Source organism: Coffea eugenioides, chromosome 2 (assembly GCF_003713205.1).
Source record: "Coffea eugenioides isolate CCC68of chromosome 2, Ceug_1.0, whole genome shotgun sequence".
Classification (NCBI taxonomy): domain Eukaryota; kingdom Viridiplantae; phylum Streptophyta; class Magnoliopsida; order Gentianales; family Rubiaceae; genus Coffea; species Coffea eugenioides.
This window is the reverse complement of record NC_040036.1, coordinates 12,338,026-12,364,265: the sequence shown is the minus strand read 5'-3', so window position 1 is coordinate 12,364,265 and position 26,240 is coordinate 12,338,026. Positions and strand designations below refer to the sequence as shown.

General features: G+C 36.7%; 3 protein-coding genes across 6 annotated transcripts; 2 read left to right on the top strand and 1 right to left on the bottom strand.

The window, feature by feature from the left end:
• The first annotated feature begins 1,492 nt into the window (after positions 1-1,492).
• Positions 1,493-13,080, top strand: LOC113761273 (katanin p80 WD40 repeat-containing subunit B1 homolog). Of its 3 annotated transcripts, none has more exons than XM_027304181.1 (18): positions 1,493-1,794; positions 2,154-2,284; positions 3,264-3,381; positions 4,449-4,675; positions 4,755-4,857; positions 5,138-5,208; positions 6,421-6,495; positions 6,581-6,724; positions 6,921-7,098; positions 7,586-8,101; positions 8,756-8,812; positions 8,896-9,155; positions 10,329-10,451; positions 10,782-10,856; positions 10,944-11,056; positions 11,980-12,096; positions 12,210-12,278; positions 12,568-13,080. In XM_027304181.1, exons 1-18 carry the CDS (start codon positions 1,770-1,772, stop codon positions 12,626-12,628), a joined length of 2,463 nt encoding a protein of 820 aa, XP_027159982.1. In that variant the 5' UTR covers positions 1,493-1,769; the 3' UTR covers positions 12,629-13,080. The 3 variants fall into 3 exon arrangements, with proteins under 3 accessions (XP_027159982.1, XP_027159980.1, XP_027159983.1); XM_027304179.1 differs by having other exon boundaries at positions 7,580-8,101; XM_027304182.1 differs by lacking the exons at positions 1,493-1,794; positions 2,154-2,284 and having other exon boundaries at positions 3,297-3,381; positions 4,444-4,675; positions 7,580-8,101.
• Positions 13,081-13,551: 471 nt separating this feature from the next.
• On the bottom strand, positions 13,552-15,418 carry LOC113756623 (pentatricopeptide repeat-containing protein At4g02750-like). The gene is made up of 2 exons (XM_027300257.1): positions 13,870-15,418; positions 13,552-13,727 (listed from the first exon to the last, which is right to left on the bottom strand). Exons 1-2 carry the CDS (start codon positions 15,416-15,418, stop codon positions 13,552-13,554), a joined length of 1,725 nt encoding a protein of 574 aa, XP_027156058.1.
• A 2,231-nt stretch (positions 15,419-17,649) lies between these two features.
• On the top strand, positions 17,650-23,467 carry LOC113762153. 2 transcript variants are annotated; one of them, XM_027305460.1, is made up of 5 exons: positions 17,650-18,505; positions 20,154-20,203; positions 20,597-20,674; positions 21,963-22,572; positions 22,679-23,467. In XM_027305460.1, exons 1-5 carry the CDS (start codon positions 18,344-18,346, stop codon positions 23,213-23,215), a joined length of 1,437 nt encoding a protein of 478 aa, XP_027161261.1. In that variant the 5' UTR covers positions 17,650-18,343; the 3' UTR covers positions 23,216-23,467. The 2 variants fall into 2 exon arrangements, with proteins under 2 accessions (XP_027161261.1, XP_027161260.1); XM_027305459.1 differs by lacking the exons at positions 17,650-18,505; positions 20,154-20,203; positions 20,597-20,674 and adding an exon at positions 21,742-21,832.
• Positions 23,468-26,240: the final 2,773 nt, after the last annotated feature.

Genomic DNA, 26,240 nt, shown 5'->3' with positions numbered 1-26,240 from the left:
TTATTTTGTCATATTATCATTTAATTTTGTAGAGAAGGTGGGAAAGAGAGAGGAGTAGAACTGTGTGTGTGTGCGTGTTCAGACAATGATTGATGGGGGCGGGAGCACATTGTCGACTGTTTTTGTTTTTACTGCGAGTCTGGGCAAAAAGTTATGGTGCTCGGAGGAATGGGATGAATTCCTCCGAGCAGATTTGATAGAGATATTTTTTACCGCATCGATGAAAATGGCACTTTGAATTTGATGCTTGAATAAGAGGTAAAGGGCAAATATAACGGGAAGAACGGTAAATTTTTTTTTCCTTCAGAACAGTTTTTGAGCATCACTTTTTAATCTTTTTTTTCTTTTCTTTTTTTTTGGATCAAAATATTAACATGTTTGGATGGGAGATTATTTGAGATAATTTTTTTAAAAAAAATTAATGTAACACTGTTTGATATGGCATATGTGAGGTAAAAAAGTGATTAAAAATGTGTTTATGATTAAAGTAGATAAATTTGTGAAAATAATTTGCTATCCAAACACATTAATTGGCTAATTCTTTGAAAAATACCAGATAAAACTTTTTTTAATGTGAAAAGAATATAGGTAAATTTTGCAGTTTCAATTGAGAACTTCCGTGATGACGCTACCGCTTAAAGTCGATTTGACTCTTAGTTGATTAATTAAACAGGGGTATTTTGGAAAATGTTACTCACCAAATCAAGTAAATTGTGTAAAAAATCACAAAATTAAACTTTAAACAAAATTTACCTGATATTCTTTTTACACAATTTAAAAGTTTTATCTGGTATTTTTCAAAGAATTAGCCAATTAATGTGTTTGGATAGCAAATTATTTTCACAAATTTATCTACTTTAATCATAAACACATTTTTAATCACTTTTTTACCTCACATATGCCATATCAAACAGTGTTACATTAATTTTTTTTAAAAAAATTATCTCAAATAATCTCCCATCCAAACATGTTAATATTTTGATCCAAAAAAAAAGAAAAGAAAAAAAAGATTAAAAAGTGATGCTCAAAAACTGTTCTGAAGGAAAAAAAAATTTACCGTTCTTCCCGTTATATTTGCCCTTTACCTCTTATTCAAGCATCAAATTCAAAGTGCCATTTTCATCGATGCGGTAAAAAATATCTCTATCAAATCTGCTCGGAGGAATTCATCCCATTCCTCCGAGCACCATAACTTTTTGCCCAGACTCGCAGTAAAAACAAAAACAGTCGACAATGTGCTCCCGCCCCCATCAATCATTGTCTGAACACGCACACACACACAGTTCTACTCCTCTCTCTTTCCCACCTTCTCTACAAAATTAAATGATAATATGACAAAATAAATAGTATATAATCACTGGCACCGCTCCTCCTCAAGAATAAATTAAAACCAGAATATATTTTTTTAATTATTCCTTCGTTTTTCTTCCCCCCTACATTTTGTTCCTTGAGGAGGAGGTCCACGTTCTTTCTAGTCTTTTCAAGTCTTTTGCCGTGTTCTGAAGCTGAAACTTTCTCTGCAATAATCTGTTTTGAATTTTCATCACTTTTCCGGTTAGGATTTCAGTAATAAATCAGCTCTAAAATTCTAGGGAGTATATATACTTGTGTACATACACGTTACGTGTAAGTTTCGTATATATACTTTTCCCTTCTCCCCCAATCTCCGCCGCACCGACTAAATTCAGCTCTTCATCAGCTGCAGCAGCAGCAACAGTGGCGTGCACGACGACGCCGTTTCGATCACCGATCTCGTCGTCCTCCGAGAAATGGCCAAGCGCGGATATAAATTGCGTATCCTTTTTTGTTTTTTGGCTTATAATTTTCGAGTGTGGATGACGTCTACTTTTAGCTTTATTCCTAAATTCGCTGTGTTTTTAGGGTTTTTTTAGTTCCTTTTTAATCTCAAGTAAGTTAATAATAAAGTTCACCAATTTTGTTTAATGCTGTGTGCTACATTTTCTTTATTAGCTACGATTTTTTTTTTTCAGTTTAATCGCCCTTTTTTTATTTTCTTTTGTAGAATTAGAAGTTAGCTATAGCAGATTAATTTTAAATGAGAATACATGACTCTAAGTTAAGCCAGAGATCTTTTGGATTTTATTTTATTTTATTTGGTAAGTTGTATGTTCTTGACTAAAATGATTAAAAAGAGGAGTTTGTGGCGCATTCGGGGAATGTAAATTGTTTAAGGATTGGGAGGAAGAACTTTCGGCAATTTATAACAGGTGGAGATGATCAAGTGGTCAATCTTTGGTCAATTGGCAATCCTGCACCTTTATCGGTTAGTTCAAGACTCGCTTTTTACAGAGTGTACTTGCAGTTTCTTTAGAATGAGACCTGAACAGCTAATAGGGATTGTATCATGTTGCGAATATGAAACAAAAAATGAGCTGTGAAAAGATAAGTTTCTTCCAAGTTCATGTCTTGAATACCGATTGACTGATATTGGAGCCGAATCGGGCCCCCTTTTCAACCTTTTTCTGGGGAAAAAGGCGCTTACTCTGATGTTTTTGTATAACTTTTGGTGCGTTATTAAGTTGAAAGGTCATTTAGATTTGTCACTACGTGTACTATATGTAGTTGTAGTTTTCAGATTCTTATAGTCACGTTCAGAACATACTCATTTGCAATCATTTTATGACTCTTGCTTATGATATCGTGTCGTGATCTATTTATGCTTCATACTGGGTGTCACATACTATGATTCAGCAATAAGAAAATTTGTAGTCTTTTACTTAGTTCATAGGATGTCTGACATGCGGTTGGAATAAAATCAGATATGCATGCGTCTTTCTGTTTCAGAAGAGAAGAGATGTTGTTGGTCTGTAGTACTTTACTCAAGCAGTAACTTGAAGTGCTAACTGCTTTGGAATTGTTGGTGATGTGTGTGCTATGTGCTTTGTGTTCTGTAATCATTGAATTGGCAAATGAAATTTAACATTGCCCGCTGGAGTTGCTCTATGCATGATCATCTTCTTTTCATTGTCTACTAGGAATATTCCTCTCAGGCTTAATTAATGCTCTAATTAATATGTCTATGTTGCTTCATTTCGCCTAATATTATCACATGATGCAGGTTTTTCAGTATTCCTTTCTGTTTGTTGTTTTTAGAAGTATTAAACTTATAGCAGTATGTGAAAAGATGGGTGGATTAGTCTAGTTTGGATTCCGCTTGTTGAATGTAGTCATTGTATAGTTTCTTTATCTCTTAAATTATTGTGTACAATTAATTGAAGTTATACTCTTCCTAAACCATGCAGAGTCTTTCTGGTCACTCAAGTCCAGTTGAATCTGTAGCTTTTGATTCTTCGGAGATCTTGGTGGTTGCCGGAGCATCATCTGGTGTAATTAAATTGTGGGACCTTGAAGAAACAAAGAGTATGTTGATTACCTTTTCTAGCTTGCTTTTTACCCTAAGTTTGCATCTGATGAGTAATTAGTGGTTTGGCTATTTATTTTCCGTGCTAGTGGACTCAACTTGGTTCTTGTATTTGAGCTAGCAAAGATGGAATTTTTAACCTTATGACCTAATCTAGATTTAGTAGTATTTCATTAACTCCTTCAGATCGTGTTTTATAAAGTGGTTTGTTGATCTAGGAATCCTATTTATTGCTGTCATAATACTCAAGAGACCTAATTAATGATGCTTTTCAAATTGAACTTCAAATACTTATGGTTACCATTAGTAATTGTTTGACTATAAATATCATCCTTGTCATTGAAGATGGTGTTTCCCATTTCTTGCTGTTGCAATACTCAAGAAACCTAATTAATGATGTTTTCAGAATTGAACTTCAAACATGTAAACCTAGCACCATTTATTGTCAACTAAAAAAATGACAAACAGGCTACTGATTTACATGTCTGGAGAGAAAACAAGCCACTTGCTTGACATGAAAGCCTTGGGACATCACCCTAAAAATACTTGATGTCTGATTGTAATGTCTCCTGCCATCCATATTGCATTTTATGCTTTTTTCCAGATTGTTCCCATATGCCTTGTAGCATCTGGTATTGTGCTCCATAAGTGTTCAAGAAGGATTTTGTGTTGCTATAGCCAGAAATGAATGCATGGATACACAACCGGCTCATTTTTCTGGAAATGTACTTATCAGAAAGACCGGCAGCTACCAATCTAGTGGACTCTGAAGTGCAGTCATGCTGGTCTTTAGCCGAAACAATATGGGCAATAACCAGCATGCTGCCTTGAGATCTGCTGATAAATTTCTGTGACCATAAAGATGGGCATCCGTTCCATTTTGGTGTGGTAGAGTAACTAGTGACGCGTAGAAAGCAGTTGTAATAAGTTGTTTGCAGCTTCATAAGTTTAGATATTTAATTATTTTGCTGGAACTATTATCCTGTTGTCGGTCTTGCTTATTTTAAGTGTCTTAAATATATGCAGCTTGGTCTCTAATCTAGTTACTAATATTCTTGAAGTGTAGTGGTTCGCACTCTTTCTGGACACAGATCCTATTGCACTGCTGTGGAATTCCATCCATTTGGTGAATTTTTTGCATCTGGTTCCATGGACACTAATCTAAAGATATGGGATATCAGAAAGAAAGGATGCATTCATACATATAAGGGTCATACTCGAGGAATTAGCACTATAAGGTTTACTCCTGATGGCCGATGGGTGGTTTCTGGTGGATTTGATAATGTTGTAAAGGTGTGACTAAAGCTTTTTTACAGGTTGTATCTGCTTTCTTTATCTTTTGCTTGGTCATGAATTCTTTACTTTCGGTCAGATATGGGACCTGACAGCTGGAAAACTCTTGCATGATTTCAAGTTTCATGAAGGACATATCCGATCAATAGACTTCCATCCACTTGAATTTCTTCTGGCTACAGGTGAACATGCACAGCATGCATGTCTTGGAAGAAATTGTTCTTCTATGTTTTGTCTAAAAGTTTCCTAAGTTACATCTCTATTTCTATGAGTACATATATCTTCCAATCATTTGAGGCTGGTAGACCATCGTCTTACTTGTCAGCCCTTTATTTGCTTTATATGGATTTTGCAGTTTATCCCATTTGTGATAAGTTTGGGCCATGATTGATTTGAATTGCCTTTTTTTTGGCGATTATTTGCATAGTATTGTTTTACTAGTAGTATAATATATTTTCTCAGGCTCAGCGGATCGAACTGTTAAGTTTTGGGATTTGGAAACTTTTGAAATGATTGGGTCTGCCAGGCGTGAGGTAAGCTTGCATTTTTGCAGTGACAGATATTCTTGCCTCACTTATTTAGCACCTTGTTATTTTTCCATGTTTTTTTGTCTGGTGTCCTTTGAACTATTATCATTTATGATACTATAGGACTGAAAACTTTAATTTATCTAAGAAGAAAACAAAAGAGGAATATGAGAGGGTTTATTTACTCATAAAAATGCTGAGTAATATGTTAGAACTATTGTTACTTGTCTCGTTGGGTTCCTCTATTTTTGGCTACCCTTAGCTTTTTCTCTCAGTTTCCTGCAGCACTTAAAGCAGAAATTGCTTCAAGAACCAGGTCTAAGGCCTCTGATCATCTGCTTCTTGACTTCATATCTCAGTTTCTGGAATAATTAATGATTTGGCAGCAGAATAGGAGAGTACTTTATGAAGAGTATTATGCTTTGGTCGACATTTTATGATAGTCAACTAAATTAAATGATTGCTGACACCCTTGGATTTATAGAAAGGCAGATGCTTATATGACTCATAATGGGTGTGTACATGTTCATTCTAAATATCTGTAGTGACCAGAGGTTCTCAGCCGTAGTTCTGGCTGTTATATCCCTTTCCTCATGAAGTTCTGGTTGGCACTTTATTTTTGTTTCTGTTGTACATGTAAATTGGTAATGACTTGATGAACAGGCTTATCTTTTGGTGCTTTGTTTCCTAAGATTCAGTCTTATTGAAGTGCTGGGTAGGGCCGCCAGTTTTTGTTCAGTGGTTAGATTTGGTATGCTGATGTAATTACAAAACGTGCCACAAATTTACCAATCCTAACTGAAGTGATAAACTCCATGACCCTTTCTGAGAGTGCATGAAAGTGATCCTGTGTTGAGTATAATTGCAATTAGATGTGAAATTGCTTGGGCAAGAGCAGCACCATTACTAAATTGCCAACAAGAATTGGTAAATTTGACGGGATGGTTCTCATTGTACTCTGTTAGGTTGAAAAAAATGCATGATGTGTCTAAAACGCATCAACTTCTTAGAATTAATTGAACTTTTTAGGCATGCTGTTGTAATTATTGCCTACCATTTTTCTTTACTTGTAGTCCATTACATCTCTCTTCTCTTTTCTTTTTTCTTTTTCATGTTAGATGGTGTATATGCCTTTGATTTATGCTTGATGTCAATCGAAGTGGTACCCTTGAGACAGTACTTTTTCAATCAAAAAATAACAATTCTTTTGTCCCTCAGACTGCTGGAGTTCGATCCATAACGTTTCACCCTGATGGAAGAACGCTATTCTGTGGATTGGATGATAGTTTGAAGGTTTAGCTCTATCCTGTGGAATTTTCTAATATCTTTTACGGTTAGCAAAGAAATTTTTCTCATTTTTTTATTTTGGTTTGACAAGGTGTATTCATGGGAGCCAGTAATTTGTCATGACTCTGTTGATATGGGATGGTCAACACTAGGTGATATGTGCGTCCATGATGGTAAACTCTTGGGTGGTGCATATTTTCAGAACTCTGTTGGAGTTTGGGTAGCTGATATTTCGGTAAATAATTTATTTCTTTCGTTCTAATCTATTCAACAAATTACTTTGTCTAATCATCTGCCATTCTATTTCAATGGTTGTTGCTGATTTGCTACATCATGCTTTATGTTTGGGGTTATGTACCTGACATTTTTTTGGGATTACATATTGTATATAGATGATGTTTAATGATACGGTAGTTTACTTTTCCTGTCAGCTTATTGAGCCATATGGTGGGGGTGCGATACCTGAGCTGAATGGCCCACCTGAGCAGAAATATGAAGTTCAAGAAAATCCTTCTGAGAAATCCGTAAGCCATAGGAGGTCCAATTCAAATTTCCGCAGCATGTCACCAGATATTGATTCTAAAGACATTAAGAATATCTATGTGGATAGTAAGTTGATCTCTCAGCAACCAATGACTGACCATTTTGTGTTTGATCCATTTTCATGCTTAATAAATGAGTGATGTTTTTTTATCTGAAAATTGCTAGTTCATATTCTTTGACCATGTTATGTTTGATTGGGTTTTTCTTTTGGCTGGAGTTTGGTGCTCAATTGCAAGCATGGAGATTATGCAGAACTTGGTTCTGTTGTTCATTATTGTTTGGCTTTGATGACTGTATTATTTCTGTTGATAGTGCCAGTGATAGTGTGATTGCAATTATTTAGCTAAGAGGCTTAGCATCAAATTAGTTATTTTTCCCGTAAGCCTCCTTTTCTCCAAACTAAGACGAGCTTGTTTTCATTTGTTAGTCAGTGGACAGACTATACTTGCATACATGAATACATGTTCTCCTCACACACGTGCAATAAATTTTTTTTCTTTTGCACTTTCTTCTTCTTGCTAATAACAAACATTTACTGCATTTGAAGCTGAAGCTTGTAAGCCTGTTACTTCAACAAAAGTTGGGTCTCTTAATTCTCCAAATGCTGTAGACCCTTCTGAACCAAAGGAGATTACGACTTTGGCAAGTCAGAAGCAGGGCTCTGCGGTAAGGGTGCATGCAAAGACTAATGTGTCAGGGGATGCCAAATCCTTCATTGTGCCTATAGTGATACCTCGTGAATATCCTAGTGCAAAAGATAAGGCCGGTTCTAGAAGGGAATCTTTTGCTAGCAGTAGGGCCATTACTGGTACACTTAAGCCTTCCCATATCCGAAGGTCGTCAAATACAAAGTCTGATATGGAGAAAATCTCAACTGGATTGGAAACCATGTCTCTTGGCAGTATGACGACTGCAGTGGAGACTAAAACGGAACCAAACTTCAACAGCAAGCTTGTTTGCAACAATAATGTGAAGGAATTCTCTGAGGGAGAAGATCTGAGCATCAAGAATGTTGGAGAGAAGCTAGAAAAAGCTACATCGCTGACAAGACTGTCAAATCAGGAAAATGGTGAAGTTCTTTTGTGTTCAATATAATAAACTTTGTATCTTGTTACAGGATGTGTGCATAGTTATTTCAATAGTCTCTTCTGCTTTTGTGTTCATTATATTGTTCTAAAGGTTCTTACATTATTGCTTCAAAGACCCTGTATATGATACATGGTTGTCTTTTGTGGAATTCAGTTAGTTTATATATGTGGAAATAGATATGTATTCCTGAAGAAATAGTTCCTAGTAATGCCTTGCAAAAGCAAGATTAAGATACTGTATTATGCTCTACTTTTCCTAGTACCCATTCTGGGGAAGTACAACCTTGGTTAGTGCTTACTTTTCCCACAAATTCTCTTGTTCCTATAATATTGTTGCCTGATTATTTGGTTTACAGATTTGCTTTTTCTTCATTTGCCTAGACTGTGTTTTGAAAGTCATGATGGAATATTGATGTTTAATAGGCTTTGGGATTCACTCCTGCCATTAACTCCATAAAACTGAGCAAAGAATGATGTTATGTTTAATTTTGGTGTCCCCCATCAGAGCTGCTTAGGATCGAACTCTGATAATGGTGATATATTTGATTATCATCCAACAATTCTTCTTTTGTCCCACTGACAGGAATGTAAAAATTACCCAGAATGATTGATTTCACATATTTTCTGTGTTTCAGGTGAAAAGCCCCAGGAGTGCAACAAAGGGGTTATTCCTATTAGAGTTGTGAATGGAGGTTGTTATCTGATCCAGTTACATTATCACATTTTGAAAAGACTAGTGGCAAAATATTGATTTTTTGGTGCTTAACATGTGCAGTGGCAGTTGTGCGAGGTAGGACACGCAGTTTGGTTGAGAGATTTGAAAAAAGAGAGGGATTGAGTAGTAATGAAGCTCAAACGCCTGAGAAAGCTCCTAACTTTAGTAGCGAAGAAGCTCAAACGCCTGAGAAAGCTCCTAACTTTAGTAGCAAAGAAGCTCAAATGCCTGAGAATGCTCCTAACTTCAGTAGCAAAGAAGCTCAAATGCCTGACAGATGTCCTAGTTCAATAACTGAGGCAGCTAAAGCATCTTTGCAGGTATGGTTGTGCTTATATATGGTAACTTTAAATAGTATTGAGCTGACAAAAGTCTTGTTGTGATGTTGATAGTTAGGAATCAAGCTTTACATGAAACTGACTGGATATTTTGAGGAAGTGTTATTTAAGGAGAAGTTGGATACAAAGAAAAGCTTGTGTGCATATTTTTGTTATTATCTTGTGCCTACCCTTCAAATTCAGTGTAGCTAAGACTTGCATCGAATCCATGTGTCTTGAAAGTGTATGTGTAATGAATGCTTGAAAACTTTTAAGTATTGTTTGATACAGTACCGTTCAACTTGAAAAAGTAGCGTTTCTTGTGTCTGGATATTCCTTTAAACCTCGAACGTGAATACGCTAATATAGAATTTTATTTTTAAACCTTTTTGCTTCAATTTTTTTATTTCATTTTTGCCTGGAGGTGGCACACAGGGTACAGGAGTATGTGGCTATAAGCTTTTAGAAGTACTCTGAAGTTGCTTTTGCATTACTATTGAATGTGGGCTAGCTCTTTCTTTTTTCTGATCTACCTAAACACAATTTTCGCCTGCAATACAGCTACAGCTACATTTACACCGCCACCAATTTTGGCATTCTAATAAGTGTGTCATGATTTCTTTCACCATGTTATGTTACTTTCTAAATACTTAAAATTGATTTGAGACAGTTGCATCTTTTGAGTGCCATAATTATATTTTAATGGCCTGTGATAAAATGGAATTGACACACTATTTGCATTAAAATGAGAGCTAATGTTAGCCAAGGTCTGGACTATTTGTGTTAAAATGCAATTGACGAATCATGTTGCTGAAATCACAACTTCTAGACTTCTAGAACAATGGTTTTGTCACCTCTCTCTCTCTCTCTCTCTCTCTCTCTCTCTCTCACACACACACACAGAGGCATATCATGATGCTGACATGTCTCTCTTTCTGTGGGTTACATACGCACACACATCCTGGTGGTGACATTTCTCCTGTTCTATCAGATTCGTTTTTGGGTACTTCAGGCAGATTTTATTTTTGGCTGCTTTAGTTACTGGCTTGTTTAACCATTTATAGTTGAATTGCTATCTTGGTTGTTGGAAAAGTTGCAATTCTCAAGAATTATCTTCTACTGCATTCAAGTTGGCTTTTTATGAGCACTTTGATCGTTTTATTGTGCTGTCTGCAGGATAATAATCCACCAAATGCTGGAAGGGAGCCAGATACAGATGATAATCATGCCATTGAAGCGCTGATGCAAAATCATGACGTGCTATTAAGCACTTTTCGGTCACGCCTGACAAAGTTACAAGTAAGTTATTTTGTAGACTTGCATGTGATGCTGCTGTAGTTTTTGGAGGTTTAGCTAGATTTATAGAATTCATTTTTTGTTCTCCTTGGCCATGTGTTGCATTGTATACACGAAGAAGACAAATGGTCTAAACTATATCCATATGGTAGGTAGATGTCGTATTAAGTGCTCCAGAACATGGAGTCAGCTTTATGTTTTTTGGTGAAGTTGAAGTGTTTTAGAATGCTGGTTTTTGGACATCTTTTGTCTTCCTTTTATTAGCTTCCAATCTGCATCTAGCATCATATTCTCTTGAAGTTGACAGTGACCTACAGTCTGTCTTCTTTGCAGGTGGTGCGGCATTTTTGGGAACGCAATGATGTTAAAGGTGCAATAAATGCTATGATGAAGTTGCCTGATCATTCTGTGAGTATCCTCCAGATAGATCATCTGTTTGGTGTTCTGCTTACTTTTCTCCTGTTTGTGCATCATATCCAGTATGTTGTGGCACAGGTACAAGCAGATGTAGTCAGTGTTCTAAAGGAGAAAATGGAGATTATTACCTTAGAGCTCTTCTCATGCTTACTACCTGTGCTTTTAAGCTTACTGGATAGCAAAATTGATAGGTAAGTCTAATGGCAAAATTTCGGCATAAAATGACTCTCTTGTTTCTGAGTCTGTTCTTACTCATTTATTCTCTTGTTCTTTAGAATTGCCTATCTAGTCAAAATCCATTTACATCTGCTTCTCAACAATTAAAAACTGGATAGTCTCATTAAAGTAGAAAGTTCAACTTCTTGCTATGCTTCTATTTTCCTTTTCTCTTGTTCATTTTTCTCCCTTGTAGTACGCTCTTCTTGGTTGAGTTAGCCCCTTTACTATGTTTCTCAGAATGTCAAAACTTGGATGCCAATCTGTTTCCATTTAAGCTGGGTGAAGCCCTGTTTATATTTCTAAATTTTGGAGCTGGTCCACGATATAGCACTGCTTCTGCTGGCTAATGAGTGTCTTAGTACTCTTTGTTGACAATATTGCAGGTTGTTGGCAAAACAATGATCTGAGAATGGGATTCACTCAGATTTTCTTCTTTTAACTAGTTCCTAAGCTGTTAATATAAGAAATAAATTGCTTGCCCAAGAAAAAAGAAAGATTACATATAAGCGTTCTGGAAGGTGATAAATGAAAAGAAACTGATATTTCTACCGGAGAAAGTGATTGACACTAAAATATCTTGGAATAGTGAAGAGTGGTTTCCACAAATGGAATCTTTTATACATTAAGTACGACAAAATGTAGAGGGAAGGATGTCTTTATTGGAGAATAAACTGCTGTCATTACAATTGTCCCTATTTTAGAGAAAGCTTGAATTTTGCTTCTTTTTGTTTTTTTAGTTATTGCTCTTGGAATTGGTGCATTAGATACTCTTACTAGTTAAAATCATCTCTAGATCCTTTGTTAGCTGGGTGAGTCATAGGTCCTTGTTACCTAATTTTGATATATTTTGCAGCTGAGAATTTGAATATTCTTATTCACATGTAATTTCCACTAGGCATGCTAGTGTTTCTCTGGAGATGCTCTTGAAACTCATTGCCGTCTTCGGACCTTTAGTTCATTCAACCGTTTCAGCACCTCGTGCTGTTGGGGTTGATCTTCATGCAGAAGAAAGGTATAATTCTCGACCCTATGCGTCAAATGGAGCTTCAGTTTGCTCTTGGCAAGTTTGCAAGAAAAAACTGAGCATGATTACATGCATCTAATTTATGAATTGTATGATAACAGACGTGAAAGCTGCAAACAGTGTTTTGTCCATCTTCAGAATGTTCAGAAAATTCTTCCGTCACTGGTTCAGTAAGTTTTATGTCTTTTTCTTTGTGTCTTTGTTGGAGTTACACGTTGTAATTCTGCCCTGTTTTATTGTTGTAAAATATGGCCAATGTTGCTTTAATGTTTGCCACATGACATTGTCAAGGATTGTGTCTCTCCTCCTTATCAAGTTTTAACTCTGTAAGGATTCCTTACATTAAATGTAGTTTATATTTCTCCTTTATCCTGTAGTGTCTCTGCTCTATCATCGCATATATTATTGGTCCTAGCCATTAGCTCATCATCTGTGTTCTTATCTGGATCTTGGTTGTAGGAGGGGTGGTGTGGTGGCAAGATGTGCACATGAACTAAGCCTTGTTCTTCGAGAACCGTAATATACTTTTCTATGTGGTATTAACTTCAATGAAGAGGAAATGTCCTGCTTTTTGCTTCCCCTTGGATAAAATTCTTTCAGACCGCCTCTTTTCACACGAGGGAAGCATCACAATTTTGTCATGCTGATGTCTGTCTCTGGCTACCTTTTTTGAGTCCTTTTGGTAGCTATGCATACAAGCTTGATGCTCCATGCGGTAAAAAGCTTGAGGAGGATTTTGTTCAGCTGCAGCCAATTATCCCTGGTTCAAGGTGTTAGTCCTCAATATAAAGGTAGTAAATTTCATTTAGTGATGCCTTGGAAGATGTTGCAGCTGTAGCATACATACATGTATACTTGTGGTCTTACTTAACCTGTAATTACAAGTCAATTTATGTAAATGCGCTTGTAATATTTAATGATATGTATACAGCCTCCATTTATCAATGAAATATATTTCCTATCTTGTAGTCTCACGTGGAAGTGTGATTCTGACCGTCCCTCCCCTCCACATTAAAAGAAAAGACCAAAACAGCTACCTTACACAAGTCCTGCTTGCTTTGACATTTTTCTTGTAGTATTAGGCTAATCTGGTATCACCCAAGGACAATTAATCAAGCCAATGTAATGGGCTTCAACTTTCACCTCTAATACAGTATGAAAGTCTCCAAGATTCATACTTAGTGGAACCTGCTCTTCAAAATTTCCGTCAATCTCAGACCAGTAGTGCGGACTGCGGAAGAGGTTGTACGGGATGGAGTTTCTTGTTTACTATTCATGGGAAGAAAAGCCCTTTCATCCATATCATTTAACAAGAGTCAATGTACAATGCGTTTGCTTTAGCAAAAAAATACAAACAAGTATGTCATGCCTAGTTCAAACCAAAGCAGTAGGCATTGAAAGTCGCAGCTCTCTGACCCGAAATACTTGCATCAGGGATGAAAACTATGGTTTGAGGCTCAGGATGCGTTGCATGGAATACCAGGAAACTGAAGAATGTGTATCAGCTATTAAATGTTTTGTTCTGTCTCCATTGAACAGTAGGGATCTTAAAGCTGGAAAAGAAGATGGAGCTGGAAATCTGATGCGTCTAAGTGAAAACCTCTGCTGCTCGACAGGCCCTGAAACCACAAACACAGCCCTAACTCAAGCTACCACATCCCCTTGTAACTGATTCACAAGAAGCCCAGAAATTAACCCAAATAAACCGGAATTAAAATGTGAAAGGACAGACTAGACAAGTTTAAGATTCAATCCAACTACCAGCCTTCTGTTTCCTAGCACGCTTAACTCTTATCATCTTCTTCATCTGAGCTACAGTATTCCATACTTCATTTTCACCGTGCATCTTGGATAGCATTGCATATACAGCAGGATGGTCTTGTTCCAATTTATAAATTCTGCTGGCAGCAGACTCGCCAATTTCCAAACAAGAATGTAGGCCACAGGCCCCAAGCAATGCCCCCCATACAACCACATCAGGCTCGAAAGGCATTCCCCTAACAAATTCCTCTGCTTTCTTGAGCTGCCCAGCTTTTCCATACAAATCCACTATGCAAGCAAAATGCTGAATCCCTGGTTTTACTCCGTATTTTGAATTCATGGAGTTAAATATCCGTTCACCCTCTTCAACCATTCCTCCATGCCCACAAGCCGAAAGGACATTAATAAACGTAATTTCATCAGGGTTGATTGATTCCTTCACCATTCTCTCGAATTCTTGCAATGCTCTTTTGGCAAGGCCGTGCCTTGCATATCCACCAATTATAGAATTCCAGGAGACCAGATTCTTTTCTGACATGGATTGAAATATATAATACGCTGCCTCAATATCCCCGCACTTTGCATACATGTCAAGAAGGGAAGTCGACAGGATGACATCAAGCACTGTACCAACCTTAAGTATACATGAGTGAACTTGATTGCCTATGAGGAGAGAAGAGCAGCCTGCACAGGCATCTAGCACGCATGAGAATGTGAAGTGATTAGGCCTAGGCCCCGAGTTTAGCATCAAGATAAACAATTCCAAAGCCTCCAAAAAACCTTCCCACTGTACATACCCTTTTATCATTGCAGTCCAACAAACAACATCATTTTCATTCATCGTATCCAAAACAGAGCGGGCTTCACTTAGCATCTTATTCTTGACATATCCATTAATGAGAGTACTCCACGAGAAAGCATTCTTCTCGGGCATCAGATAAAATGCCCTCTTAGCTTCACTGGTTAGCCCAAATTCCATAAAACCAAGAATCAACACGTTCCAAGGCGCCACGTCTTTCACCAAAATCTCATCAAACACTCGACACAACCCTTCTCGATCGCCCAAGTCTAGGTAACCTCTCATCAATGCTGACCCAAGAGAATAATTCAGATTCAATCCCGAAGAAAGCACTCGACAGTGAAGCTGAGGGGTCAAGAAACTGTAACCCGTGTTCAAGAATGCGCTAATCAAGACTGCAAAAGTAAGTTCATTGGGTTTCTCGCCGGCCCTGGTCATTTTCATGAAATACTGGTAAGATTTTTCTGGGTGGTTGGCCTGGCGGAAGCCAGAAAGCATGGTGTTCCATGAAACAACGTCCTTCTGGGGCATTTGGTCGAACAACTCTTCGGCACGTCGCCAACGGTTGTGCCTCATGTATCCAGTAATTATTGAATTCCAGGAGACAATGTTTCTGGACTCAGGATTTTCATCGAAAACTTGGCGGGCAGCGTTTAAATTTCCGTTACGGAGGTAGCCGTTGATTGTATTATTCAAATTCAGTGTGGCACGAGTGGAGAAATGGTAGCGGGAAAGGGTACGAGCGAACATGGCATCCACAAAATCAGCTTAGGGTCCATAGAACTTTACAGAAAAGGTGAAATCGAAATCGTCCTTCTTTTTTCAACAAACGTCCTTCTTTTTTTTTTTTTCTCGAAATCGTCCTTCTGCTCACCCGGATTTTGAACTTGCCTCGTTTCTGCAACTTAAAATATACCAGCAATTTGAATTTTTTTTTTTTTTTTTTACTGTTCTAGAATGAGCTCTTTTCAATTGGTAACATATGTTTGAAATCGTATAAAATACAACCTAGTAAGAGATGAAAATAATCTATGAAACAAATACATATAGCTAATATATTTGGATGTCACTTTATATTGTCTTTTTTTCTGCTTGTTTTGGAAGCTGGAAGATACCTAAAAAAGGAACGGAATAAAGAAGCCAAAGGAAAAATGCATTTTCTTAAAGATATGACCGCATAAAGGCCTCAAGAATACAGGCACGAGTATTATCCACCTTATTAAGTTGTCGTTAAAATTTACGTCTGGGTGAGGTTAACTAGACGTGCATTTTAAGACAGTTTAGTATAGATTTTAAGACAGTTTAGCTCCAGACGTGCATTTACGTCTGGGGATTAATTTATAGATTTCACAAACACGGGAGCGATTTGCTACTGCCACCTAATTACGAAGGGTCAAAATTTATTTAAGCCTAAAATTGCAAGCACGCTGCCAATGACATGGCTTTATATTTTTTGGATTTGGAGCAGCGAACGTGGAAGGCTTGACCCCGTGTGCGCCGTACCAAATAATCGACATCCAAAAGCACGTGCTAATGTCGTTTAGGCTCGAGTTCCACGCAGGAGTTTGCTCCTAATCTTTCATTGGACATGTTAACAGTTAAAATGCGAAAGATATTCTTTTTTTTTATTATACTATGAGAATTGAGAGTTGATTATGCTATGACATATCAAGTCAATGACATAATAGTTGCATTAGGTCAAGGCTCGAAGATTCCATTCAACTATTAGTGTTCAAATCCTTAAAAATGGTGGTTTAGAGTGGTAAACAGAGTATTACTATTTATTTATGTGTAAGTCAAGGAATTTTGTATTCTAATATTCAGACTTTTCTGAAAATATTTTTAGTTGCAACTATCAAGGATGTAAGTATTTGTAATTTGAACTAACTATCGAAGGTGTTGGCTTATGGGTGTCTTAACAAAATAAAAATAAAGTTAGAAAAAATGTTCCACAGAGACTTTCGAGGAATATTAGCCAAATTAATAAAATCTTGGGCCAATTCATTCATTCATTGCAAATAAAATTTGAGATGCAAGTTCGTTTTTTTTTTTGTACACAATTCAAGAGTTTTTTTTAAAAAGTTTTAGACTATGAGAATTGTAGGGCAGAAATTCCAACCGTCTTAATTAAAAATTGGGTTACTTGATTTTGAGATGTTACTTTAGGTCCGTGATAGTTTTAAAATTTTATCACTTAATTATAGTTCACGAGTTTAAGTAACGAAGTTTAGAGCTTTACTATCTCTTTTGTGACAATTAAGAAGGTATGTTTACTCGATTCTTAGTTATTTATTTGCTTTGGATGCTCCATCACTTGTGACACATAAGTCCACGAGTTTAAGCAACGAAGTTTAGCGCTTTACTACTCATCTTTTGTGACAATTAAGTTTCTTTTTATCTTAGAAGATATATTTCTTAGCAGAGAAGTAATTGATTGATAATTAGAAATATTTTTGGAGATGAATTACAATTTCAATATACTACACTTTCTATGTATGTAGCTCCTGTACTTTTTTTTATTTCAGATCTTACATAATTATACCTTAAAATTGAAAGCTGAAAACCCATTAATGATTGCTGCTTCTCACCGTTTTTTTTTTTTAAAAAAAAAAAAATTTCTTGTGTTTTCATTGGATTTTTATTACTACAATTACAACTTTTACGTCTTAACGTCCCCTCCAAGAAAAGAGAGTTAACTATAAAAAAAAAAAAAAAAAGACAGAAAAAATGGTAATTAATTTGCGTCCCTCCTTTTATCTTGAATGGCCAAATATTAATAATATGTGCCACCCTCCCTCCTAGTCGGCAATCTTCTTCATTTGAACTGGGGATATGCATGTCATTAAAGATTATGAGGGGGGACAAATATGGTAAGAGAATCTACATGTAAAAGGCACCATTATTGATTGATTATGCCTCCCTTCCCTCGTACTAGTACTAGAAAAAGACAGAGAGAAAAAAGAGGGGGAAACGAAGAGAATTTCCAGGCTAACCCCAACTCAAAAAAATCACACACCACCACCCTCTTTTCGCACACACACACCCACACCCATCCAACATTTCCTTCATCCATTTCTTGCTTCTCTCGATGCCCATCTCCGCCGATCATTCATTTCGCTATAATAAGTACATCCTTTTCTCCTTCTAGAATTCGTCGTCTCCTTTTCTCCCCATCATTTAAAAGTTTTAATTATTATTACTATATGCTATCTTCTCTTTTCTTTTCTTTTTTTGGAAATCGAGGGAAAAAAAATTCTGGCCGGAAAACCACCTTCCATGACCAAAACAACCATTTCTCTTCTAAACCACCTCCACAAAACCACCCTTAGCACGCTTCACGGTCCTTTTTATGTCCTCAAGTTTGTCGAGAACCAAACGCGCCCTTATCTATCTCCCTGGCTTTTGCCCTTTTAGCCTTTGTAGAATCCTGGAAATTTCGAGGTTGTTTCGTCTCCAGTCTCTGTCTTTTGGCTTCTTTTTTTTTTTTTTTTTTTTAACACCGGAGAGAGAAGGGTGATTACTAACGTGCGCCGGTGGTGCGCATGTTAAGAAGTTGAAATTCGAAAGCTTTTAAGATTTGAGAGTGTGTGTGTGTGTGAGAGAGAGGTGGGTGTGCGTTTTGTTTTGCTTGGGCGGCTAACTTTTGATCGTGGTCGTACACGTGGAGGGCGGGAGATGGGAGCGGAGGCGATGGTGGTGGGCCCCGATAAGAGGTGGGGCACATGGGAGGAGCTTATCCTAGGAGGCGCTGTGTTGAGGCACGGTACCCAAGACTGGAACGTCGTCGCTTCGGAGCTTCGTGCCCGCACCCTCTACCCCTATTGCTTTACCCCTCAGGTCCTTTCATTTTCCCCCACACATTATTCCTTTTTTTAATTTTTTGGCTTCATTTTGATTTTAAGTTATTGAAATGTTAATGATGTTTTTTCTTGTAATCCAGTACAGTAAGTGCGTGTTAAGGAATTAATTATGATATTTACATTTAGTTAAGAAGTTAGTTGCTTGATAGATTTTGTAGGGCCATGTCTTAGCATTTGATAATATGAAATTATTCACTTGGCTATAAAATTATTAGGTAGAGGATAAACATAAGTCGTGATATGCCTTGGGGCTTAAGAAAAGGGGACAGAGATTAATATATTAGCAGAGTATTTATTTATGCTTGCTTGTACCACGTGGACTGAGTCATTTATTGCATATTTCCTTTATAGCCCTCCTGATTTCTTCTTCTTCTTTTTTTTTTTTCTGCCCTTTATGGAGTTTCAAATTTACTCTTTATTTGGTGGTGGTTATGGTTATGTGAGAAATGGGGAGGCAACCCGTAGCTTCCCAAGTCATAAGTCATGAATGATTGGTCAATTTGGAGTCTTAGTTTTATGGAAAGGTCCAATTTGACTCTTGGGCGGTTAGGGAATGAGGATTAAGGAATAACTTATTGCGATTTAGAGTAATCATTAGCTACACATGGTCCAAAGTCTTCTTAGACCACACATAATTAAAGGTAAATGCAATTTGGTCATATTATATTATGTTGCGGATGGTATCAAATGTGAACCTTGTTTTGTGGCAAGGAATAATTAGTAGTTCAAGAATTTGTTGAATAACTAAAATATTCCCCATTAACGTCACCGTTGGCTGTGGTTATGGCTTAAATTTTGTGCCCACCTTTGTAAACAGTGATAATCATATAAATTGTTGTAAATTTTGTGATGAGACTTTTGTTTCGTTTTTGTTCCTTTGTAATTGTTGACGTGGAATTTGTTTTCAAATTTGGATGTGATGTAGTAATCCATTTTGTTGGTGGATGATGTTATTTGAAGAAATTATGGGCCTGATCTTCATCTCGAGCTTGATGATCGATGTGGTTCCACAGAAAATTAATATGTATGTTGACAAATTTTCTGAGACAACATTCTTTTTTTTTGGGGGTGGGTGGGGGAGGAAAAGAAAAGAAAACCCGTTAATGAAGCCATTTATAGCAGAATTGTAGGAGGAAGTGATTGGATAGACTTAGGCTGGTAGACCAATGTCGTGAATGCTTGTACCCTTCTCAAGAGTATCATCAATCGTGCACATGGTAGTATATCCACTTGTAGCTATTGGTTTCTCCAAACAAAGAATTTTTACTTTGAAGAAACTCACAATAACCAGGAAAAGTTTAAAGAGTTTTTGGCTTTTGCGCCATAACCCCTCCTAGAATTAATTATCTCTTAATAATAATTAAACAAAGAATTTTATATGCTCTGATACCAAACACGCATTTATCACAGTTAGTTGCATTTATCATCCCCAATAGATATCAGTTTGATAACTAAAATAATTGTGTATTAGTGGAAGGTTGTTGGCTAAAACTCATTAAATTTGTTGTTCTCATGGGTGTTACTTAGATGCAATGCATTATTTCTTTCAACCTCGTGTACATGTGTACAGTTTAGTATGATCAAGCTTATGGTCGATCTGACAAAAATTTCAATTTGAAATGCAGGCCTGCAAGGCCAAGTATGAGGACCTAAGAAGGCGTTATTCTGGTTCCAAGTAAGTGGGACTCAGCTCTTTTGATTTATTGAATAATGGTGATTCAATTTATTGAATAATGGTAATTCAGTTGTCACACACAGATTTATAACTCTGGAGATTGCTACTAAAGTTTGATTTATTAGAAGTAACTTTTTGGTGTGTGTCCTTGTTTTCCTAGTAAATAGAGGTTTGTTTTTCTGTAAAAACAGGCTCTATTATTCTTGCAACACGTTTAAGCTTCTGGGTGTACGGCATTGAGACTGTTATCTCCCTCCTTTCTTGCTTCCAATCTGTCTCTTACATTTTCACTTTTTTTTTTTTTTTGGGAAAAATAAGAGCAGCTAGGAATATAATGAGATTCATATTCGGGTTTTGATTTATTTCTATTACTTGTTGGGTGTCCTGTATCAGTGCTTGGTTTGATGAGCTACGAAAGAGACGAGTTGCAGAACTGAAGAGAGAATTGGAGAAATCTGAGGACTCAATTGGGTTAGTGAACTTTTTTCTTTCGATTCATGTTGGTGCTGATGAAATTGAAGTCTAGTAACCAAACTACTTTCTAGTCAAGTTTTCGTCAAACAAAATGGGTTACCTATATCCTCTGCTGCACGGCAAGCAACCAACCCCCCCCCCCCCCCCTCTTTTTTTCTCCTGGTGAAAAGATAAAAGAATTGGAAAAGGAAAATTTGGTCAAGTTCATAGACTTCTTGTACTTTTTTATGGTGGCACTTGAATTACATAATAAATATGAACTATTAAGAACTTTTCGGACCAAATTGTGTTTCGTTACTTTCGTACTTTGGTTTGGTATTGGTATTATGAATAGTTAAACACATAGGGCAGGTCATCGAGAAAGAGTGAATACGTGACTCCAACACATAAGTTAAATTTAACTGAAATTAACATGTGGGTCCACTTATTTTGGTATATAATATGAAAAAAGAAGCAACCTTTACTAATAAAGTTCGTGCGAGGAAAATGAAAGTTATTTTGAGAGGAGTTTTAAGACATTTAACTAGAGTTGGAGGCAGTACATCTTGGCAGTCAATGGCGGAGCCAGGATCCTATGGTGAGGAGATGCAATGGTTAACTTTAGCATAAATCATGCTTTGAAATTTATATAAAAAATGTACTTTGTACTTCGATTTGAAAGGCCAAATACTTCTTCCTCATTAAAGCGGTGTCAATGTTTAGTATGGAATAGGTCCAAAATTCATTTTAGAGGTAATAAGTAAAAATCTTATTTTTTAGGTGGTCAATATAGAATAAGGGAGGGAATGTATAGAACTCAAAAGGATCTATCCATGTATAGAAAGGAATTTTCTTAAATCTAAGGAAGGCAATGCAACTAAAGGTAATAATTTTATAAATTTCAGGGGGTGCAAACTTGAAAATTTTAGAGAGTTTCGAGGCCATTATATAATTTTATCAAATTTGAGGGGGGACAATTGCCCTCCCTCAGTTCCATGTGGCTCTGCCACAGCTGGCAGTCCAAGTTGTCATCTTACCTGAATGTTTCGTGTTGATTGGGTGCTTCAAGTTACAAGTAGATTGCTTTACAGAACAGGTGGTGTAAGCAGAGAAACTGCACATCTGTATATGATGTTTGATGTATTTTTACATTTTCAGAAAGCATGTGATGTTCAGGTTTAGTTAGTGTCTAACTGAAAATTGCTCTCTCTCTCTCTCTCTCTCACACACACACACACACTTACACTCGTTATCATCATGTTCATCATTATCATAGTATTAAATTGGCTTTTGTTCTTAACTGCAGATCGCTTGAGACGAAGATTGAAATTCTCAAGGCTGAGAAAAGACACTCCAGCAAAGCTGATTGTGGCTCTAATGGGACTGAATCACCTGCTCCTCTTTTAAGATCAGATGGAAACGAATCTTTTGGCAAGGAGACATCCAAGGATGGACTCTCTGCCAGTAGCTTCACCCAAGATACAAGCATTAGCTGGTCATTGTATCGACAGATTCCAGTCTTAGTATCATGTGCAGGGACAGATATTAAGCAAGAAGTTTCAGTATCTTTGGAGGAACAGAAGGATTTACACACAAATAAGCTGGTAGAGACTGGCAATAGAGAGGGAGGGACTCCGAGGAAAAGAAGAGGTATGAGGAAGAGGAAAGACTGTAACATAGAAGCCAAAGAAGGAAGCATTGGTGAGAGTGACAACCATGGGTCAACTAATGTAGTATCTAGTTCTCGCTGTAAGGAAACTTCTACAAGTGATTGTGATCAGACTATTAGGCTTCCCGGTAGAGATGGTAACACCAAAGGTGCATGCCAGATGAGAAGTGATTGTTTGATCGGCATTTTCAATTCTATTGCGGAGTACAAGGTAGCTTTTGTCTTTAGACATCGGCTTGATAGTCAGGTAATTGCTTTAGTAAATACTCAAACTTTGTTGGTTATGTCCCAAACCCTATTGCGCAAATCTTCTATAATTTTTCAAATGAATTTGTATCTGTGACCCACAACAGAAGAGAGCAAGATACAAGAAAATCATCAGGCAACATATGGATTTTGACATGATAAGATCTAGATTGGTCAGCTGTTCCATCCACTCAGCAAGAGAGCTCTTTCGAGACTTGCTTTTGCTTGCAAATAATGCCCTGGTGTTTTACTCAAAAAGGACACGGGAGTATAAATCGGCAGTGGCGCTGAGAGATATTGTACTGAAAGCATATCGACAGCACTTCAAGGGTTCTTATAACAAAGCTACTTCTGCATCTCTTCCAATGCGATCATTGTATAATCCTCCTGTGAAGCCACGGAGTGCCCGTCGTCGCCCAAGTCAACCCAAACAATCAGCTAAGTTGGACAAAGCCGAGAAATTTGTTGTTAACGCTCCCAAGGTACATCCTAAACCAAGTGATCCTGATGCTAATGTTCCGCTTCAGTCGTTATTGACGGCAAAGAAAGGTGTAAAACGCCCTCTGAAGGTAAAAACTGCATCAGCTAAACCACAATCCAAGACTCCACTGCCGAAGGACAAGAAAGCTGCTCGACAACGGTGAATATGTTTTTAGTATTTTTGTAACATCTTCCCGGTTTTTTGCATTAACTTCTTGCTGTACAGATGCTCTTCTTTTTGCAAATGAGGCTAGGTATGTCAACTAGGTTAACTAGGTTGTATCTGCTGGCCATTCAAGTGAAGAAACACAGTAGATGTGAATGAACTGTTCATAAATAGTTTCAGAGACTCTTCATCATGCGAAGCTCTTGGCAAAATGGTGCTTTAAAACTGGCCTTTGTGAACTGCGCTTTAATGGTTGTCTTGCCTATTTTTGAGCGATTTGTTCCATAACCACAGAGTCCTAGCAACCAGGTGTGCTTCTCTTCCCCCTTTCTTGGCGCTTTCCTTTTGACATCGACATCCCTCGAGAGAGGGCTGAGAAGCTATATGTATATACGGACCTGAGTGGCTGAATACTGTATATCAAATCTCCATGCAAGTTAGTCCATACTTTATCCAAATGTATTTGAGTCTTTATTTATAACAAAAGAAACAACGGATTGTGGAGAATATTTCTGAGTTACAGCAAAATGAAATTCATATTAGAAACATAATTTAGTATAAAACTATTGAACTTGAGGAAACTCTGCGATCTGATTGGAGAACCAATCTCTCAATGTATATGCATCGATAAAGATAGTGATTTTATATTTTAAATATTTGATATTTTTATAATCTAAAAGTTGAGGTCTTGTTTGCATTGTAATATTTCTTCAAAAAATTTCTATAATTTTGACAAACATATTTTTTAATCATTTTTTTATTTACTTCATATGCAAAACATTTTTATAGTTTTTTTTTTTACAAAAATTTTAAAAAATACCAATTCAAATGGACTCTAAAATATTTATTTCACTATTTAACGGTGAATTTAATCTGAGAGTGCTATACCAAAAGGGATTGTAGAATCTCATGAACTTGATTGTGAAAATAATTTTGCAATTTCATTGAATATCTACCATTTGGTTCAAAAAGTTGGGAGTAATTAAAAAAAAAGAAAAAAGAAAAAAAGAACGTCTTGCTCAGTTCAGCTATGGTATAAAAAATCGCCACTGCTTTGGTCTCTCAGTTGGGCTACAGTATAATTGGTGTTGGATTAACTGACAAGCGTGCTGGCCTGTAAATGGTAAGAATCATCAAACCCAGACCGACCATTGAAGCCTGGGTCCAGCAGTTTGCGTGTGGACATGTAGGCCTGGGTAGAATTCCCTTGGGCTCCTAAGGAACTTTTACCTCTTGCATCTTTCGGGGCTGATCTGCACTGTGTGGGCAAGTTAAGTGCTGTTGTCGGCTAGCACCCCTCATGTTTTCAAAATCACACTTAGCAATGACAACTTTGGTATCATTGTCAACCCCTCATTATTTTTGTTCCACTTTTACCCTCCTTGTGAACTCTATTTATGTAGAGTTAATTTCGGAAACCTCCCTTGAGGTTTTCCCTAAATTATGTAAAACTATTCTGTAATTATGTAATATTTTTTGTACAAAGTGTAACTCTAATTGAACTATTTTTTTTTATCTCCGTTCAGATCAATGTAACATTTTTTAAACAATGTGTAATTCTATGTGAATTATTTGTAAAACTTAATAACAGAAACACAATCTATTATAAAGATGTACAAGAAACTTACATAAAATTACAAAATGTTCAAAATATGTTACACTGTTCGGACACGATTTTGTTGTGTTACCAAAGTTGGTGGGATGTGAGTTACATAAATAGAGTTCACAAGGAGGGTAAAAGTGGAACAAATATAATGAGGGGTTGACAATGATACCAAAGTTGTCATTCCAAGGGTGCTAAGTGTGATTTCGAAAACATGAGGGGTGCTAGGTGTGATTAGAAGAAACCTCAAGGGAGGTTTCTGATATTAACCCAAGTTTTATTGCTTTCCAACTTTATTAGCTTCGATTCATCATCTAATTAATTGTCTAACAACGCTATAGTAATAGCAGAATCAATAACTACTCTGTGTGGGGGGAAATTTAGTTTAAATCTTTAAGTTATTGAATGAGGTAATTGTCGAATAGTCTGATCCTACATATGAACCAAATGTGGGCATCTCATTTTAACAGATGGAACATACTCCTGTGTTGTAAAACTATCTACTCAACCCTTACAGAAAATGGAAAGAATAGTAGTGTTCTTACTTGGTACTTGCATCGTATCATTTTCGGTTATGTTAGTTCTATTCTATCATCCGATAGATCCTATTTTACTCTGCAGGGAAAACACTTAAAAAAGATTCTATCAACCCTAACCACTCATAAAATACACCATCATCTTTAGAAAAACACTCGATTTCATGATGCCACGGTTTTTAATGCAAATTTCATTCAGCGTTGAGGCGTAAGAATTTAATTTCATGCTTCACTAAACCGATGCCGATGCTACCGCATAATTCAATGCATGAACTATGCTATTATTTTTTTGAGGGTGGAGGCCATTAGGAACAGGAGGGAGGGTTGAGTTGAGTGGTAAGATGAAAGGAATTATGAGTAGAAGGTTGAATATTTGAAACCTCTCATTTATACGAAAAAGGAGAGAAAGATGGAAGAACTGAACTTTTAATCTTTCCACAGTAACCAGTAGAGAGCATGTATTCTAATGAATACATTGTCTAGTTTAACTATGATTTGTTAGCAGGGGTCTTTGCTATGTCTCTCTAACATCTAGAATCATAAAAGTGATAGTAAAAAATGTATTTGGTTGAAATTGAATGAACAAAATTAGGTACGAGACAAAATGAATGTATTTGGTTTCATATTACCGACTTCTGTCTCATATAGAATGTCATATTTGGCAAAAATGTGTATTTTATAGTATATGTCTTGAGTCATACCATTCCAAAAACATACATAGAACACCTCAAAAAACTTGAGAACATCCCGAGAAAAGTTTCGAAAACTTAAGAACACCTAAAAAATCTCGCATCAAGAAAAGTTTCTTGAAATACATTTACAGTAAAATTGTTAAAAGAGCACAGATCCTTGTCATCTACTTTTATCGTGTCAGTGCGTGCATT

Bases quoted from the DNA above. Each gene is read 5' to 3' on its own strand.
- LOC113761273 (XM_027304179.1), top strand. From the start codon at position 1,770: ATGGCCAAGCGCGGATATAAATTGC. The intron at 4,858-5,137 runs GTGAACATGCAC...ATATTTTCTCAG, and splicing joins TGAATTTCTTCTGGCTACAG to GCTCAGCGGATCGAACTGTT. The intron at 10,857-10,943 runs GTGAGTATCCTC...GTTGTGGCACAG, and splicing joins TGAAGTTGCCTGATCATTCT to GTACAAGCAGATGTAGTCAG.
- LOC113756623 (XM_027300257.1), bottom strand. From the start codon at position 15,418: ATGTTCGCTCGTACCCTTTCCCGCTACCATTTCTCCACTCGTGCCACA. The intron at 13,728-13,869 runs GTAGTTGGATTG...TTGTGGTTTCAG, and splicing joins TGCTAGGAAACAGAAGGCTG to GGCCTGTCGAGCAGCAGAGG.
- LOC113762153 (XM_027305460.1), top strand. From the start codon at position 18,344: ATGGGAGCGGAGGCGATGGTGGTGGGCCCCGATAAGAGGTGGGGCACA. The intron at 20,204-20,596 runs GTAAGTGGGACT...GTCCTGTATCAG, and splicing joins AGGCGTTATTCTGGTTCCAA to TGCTTGGTTTGATGAGCTAC. The intron at 22,573-22,678 runs GTAATTGCTTTA...GACCCACAACAG, and splicing joins GACATCGGCTTGATAGTCAG to AAGAGAGCAAGATACAAGAA.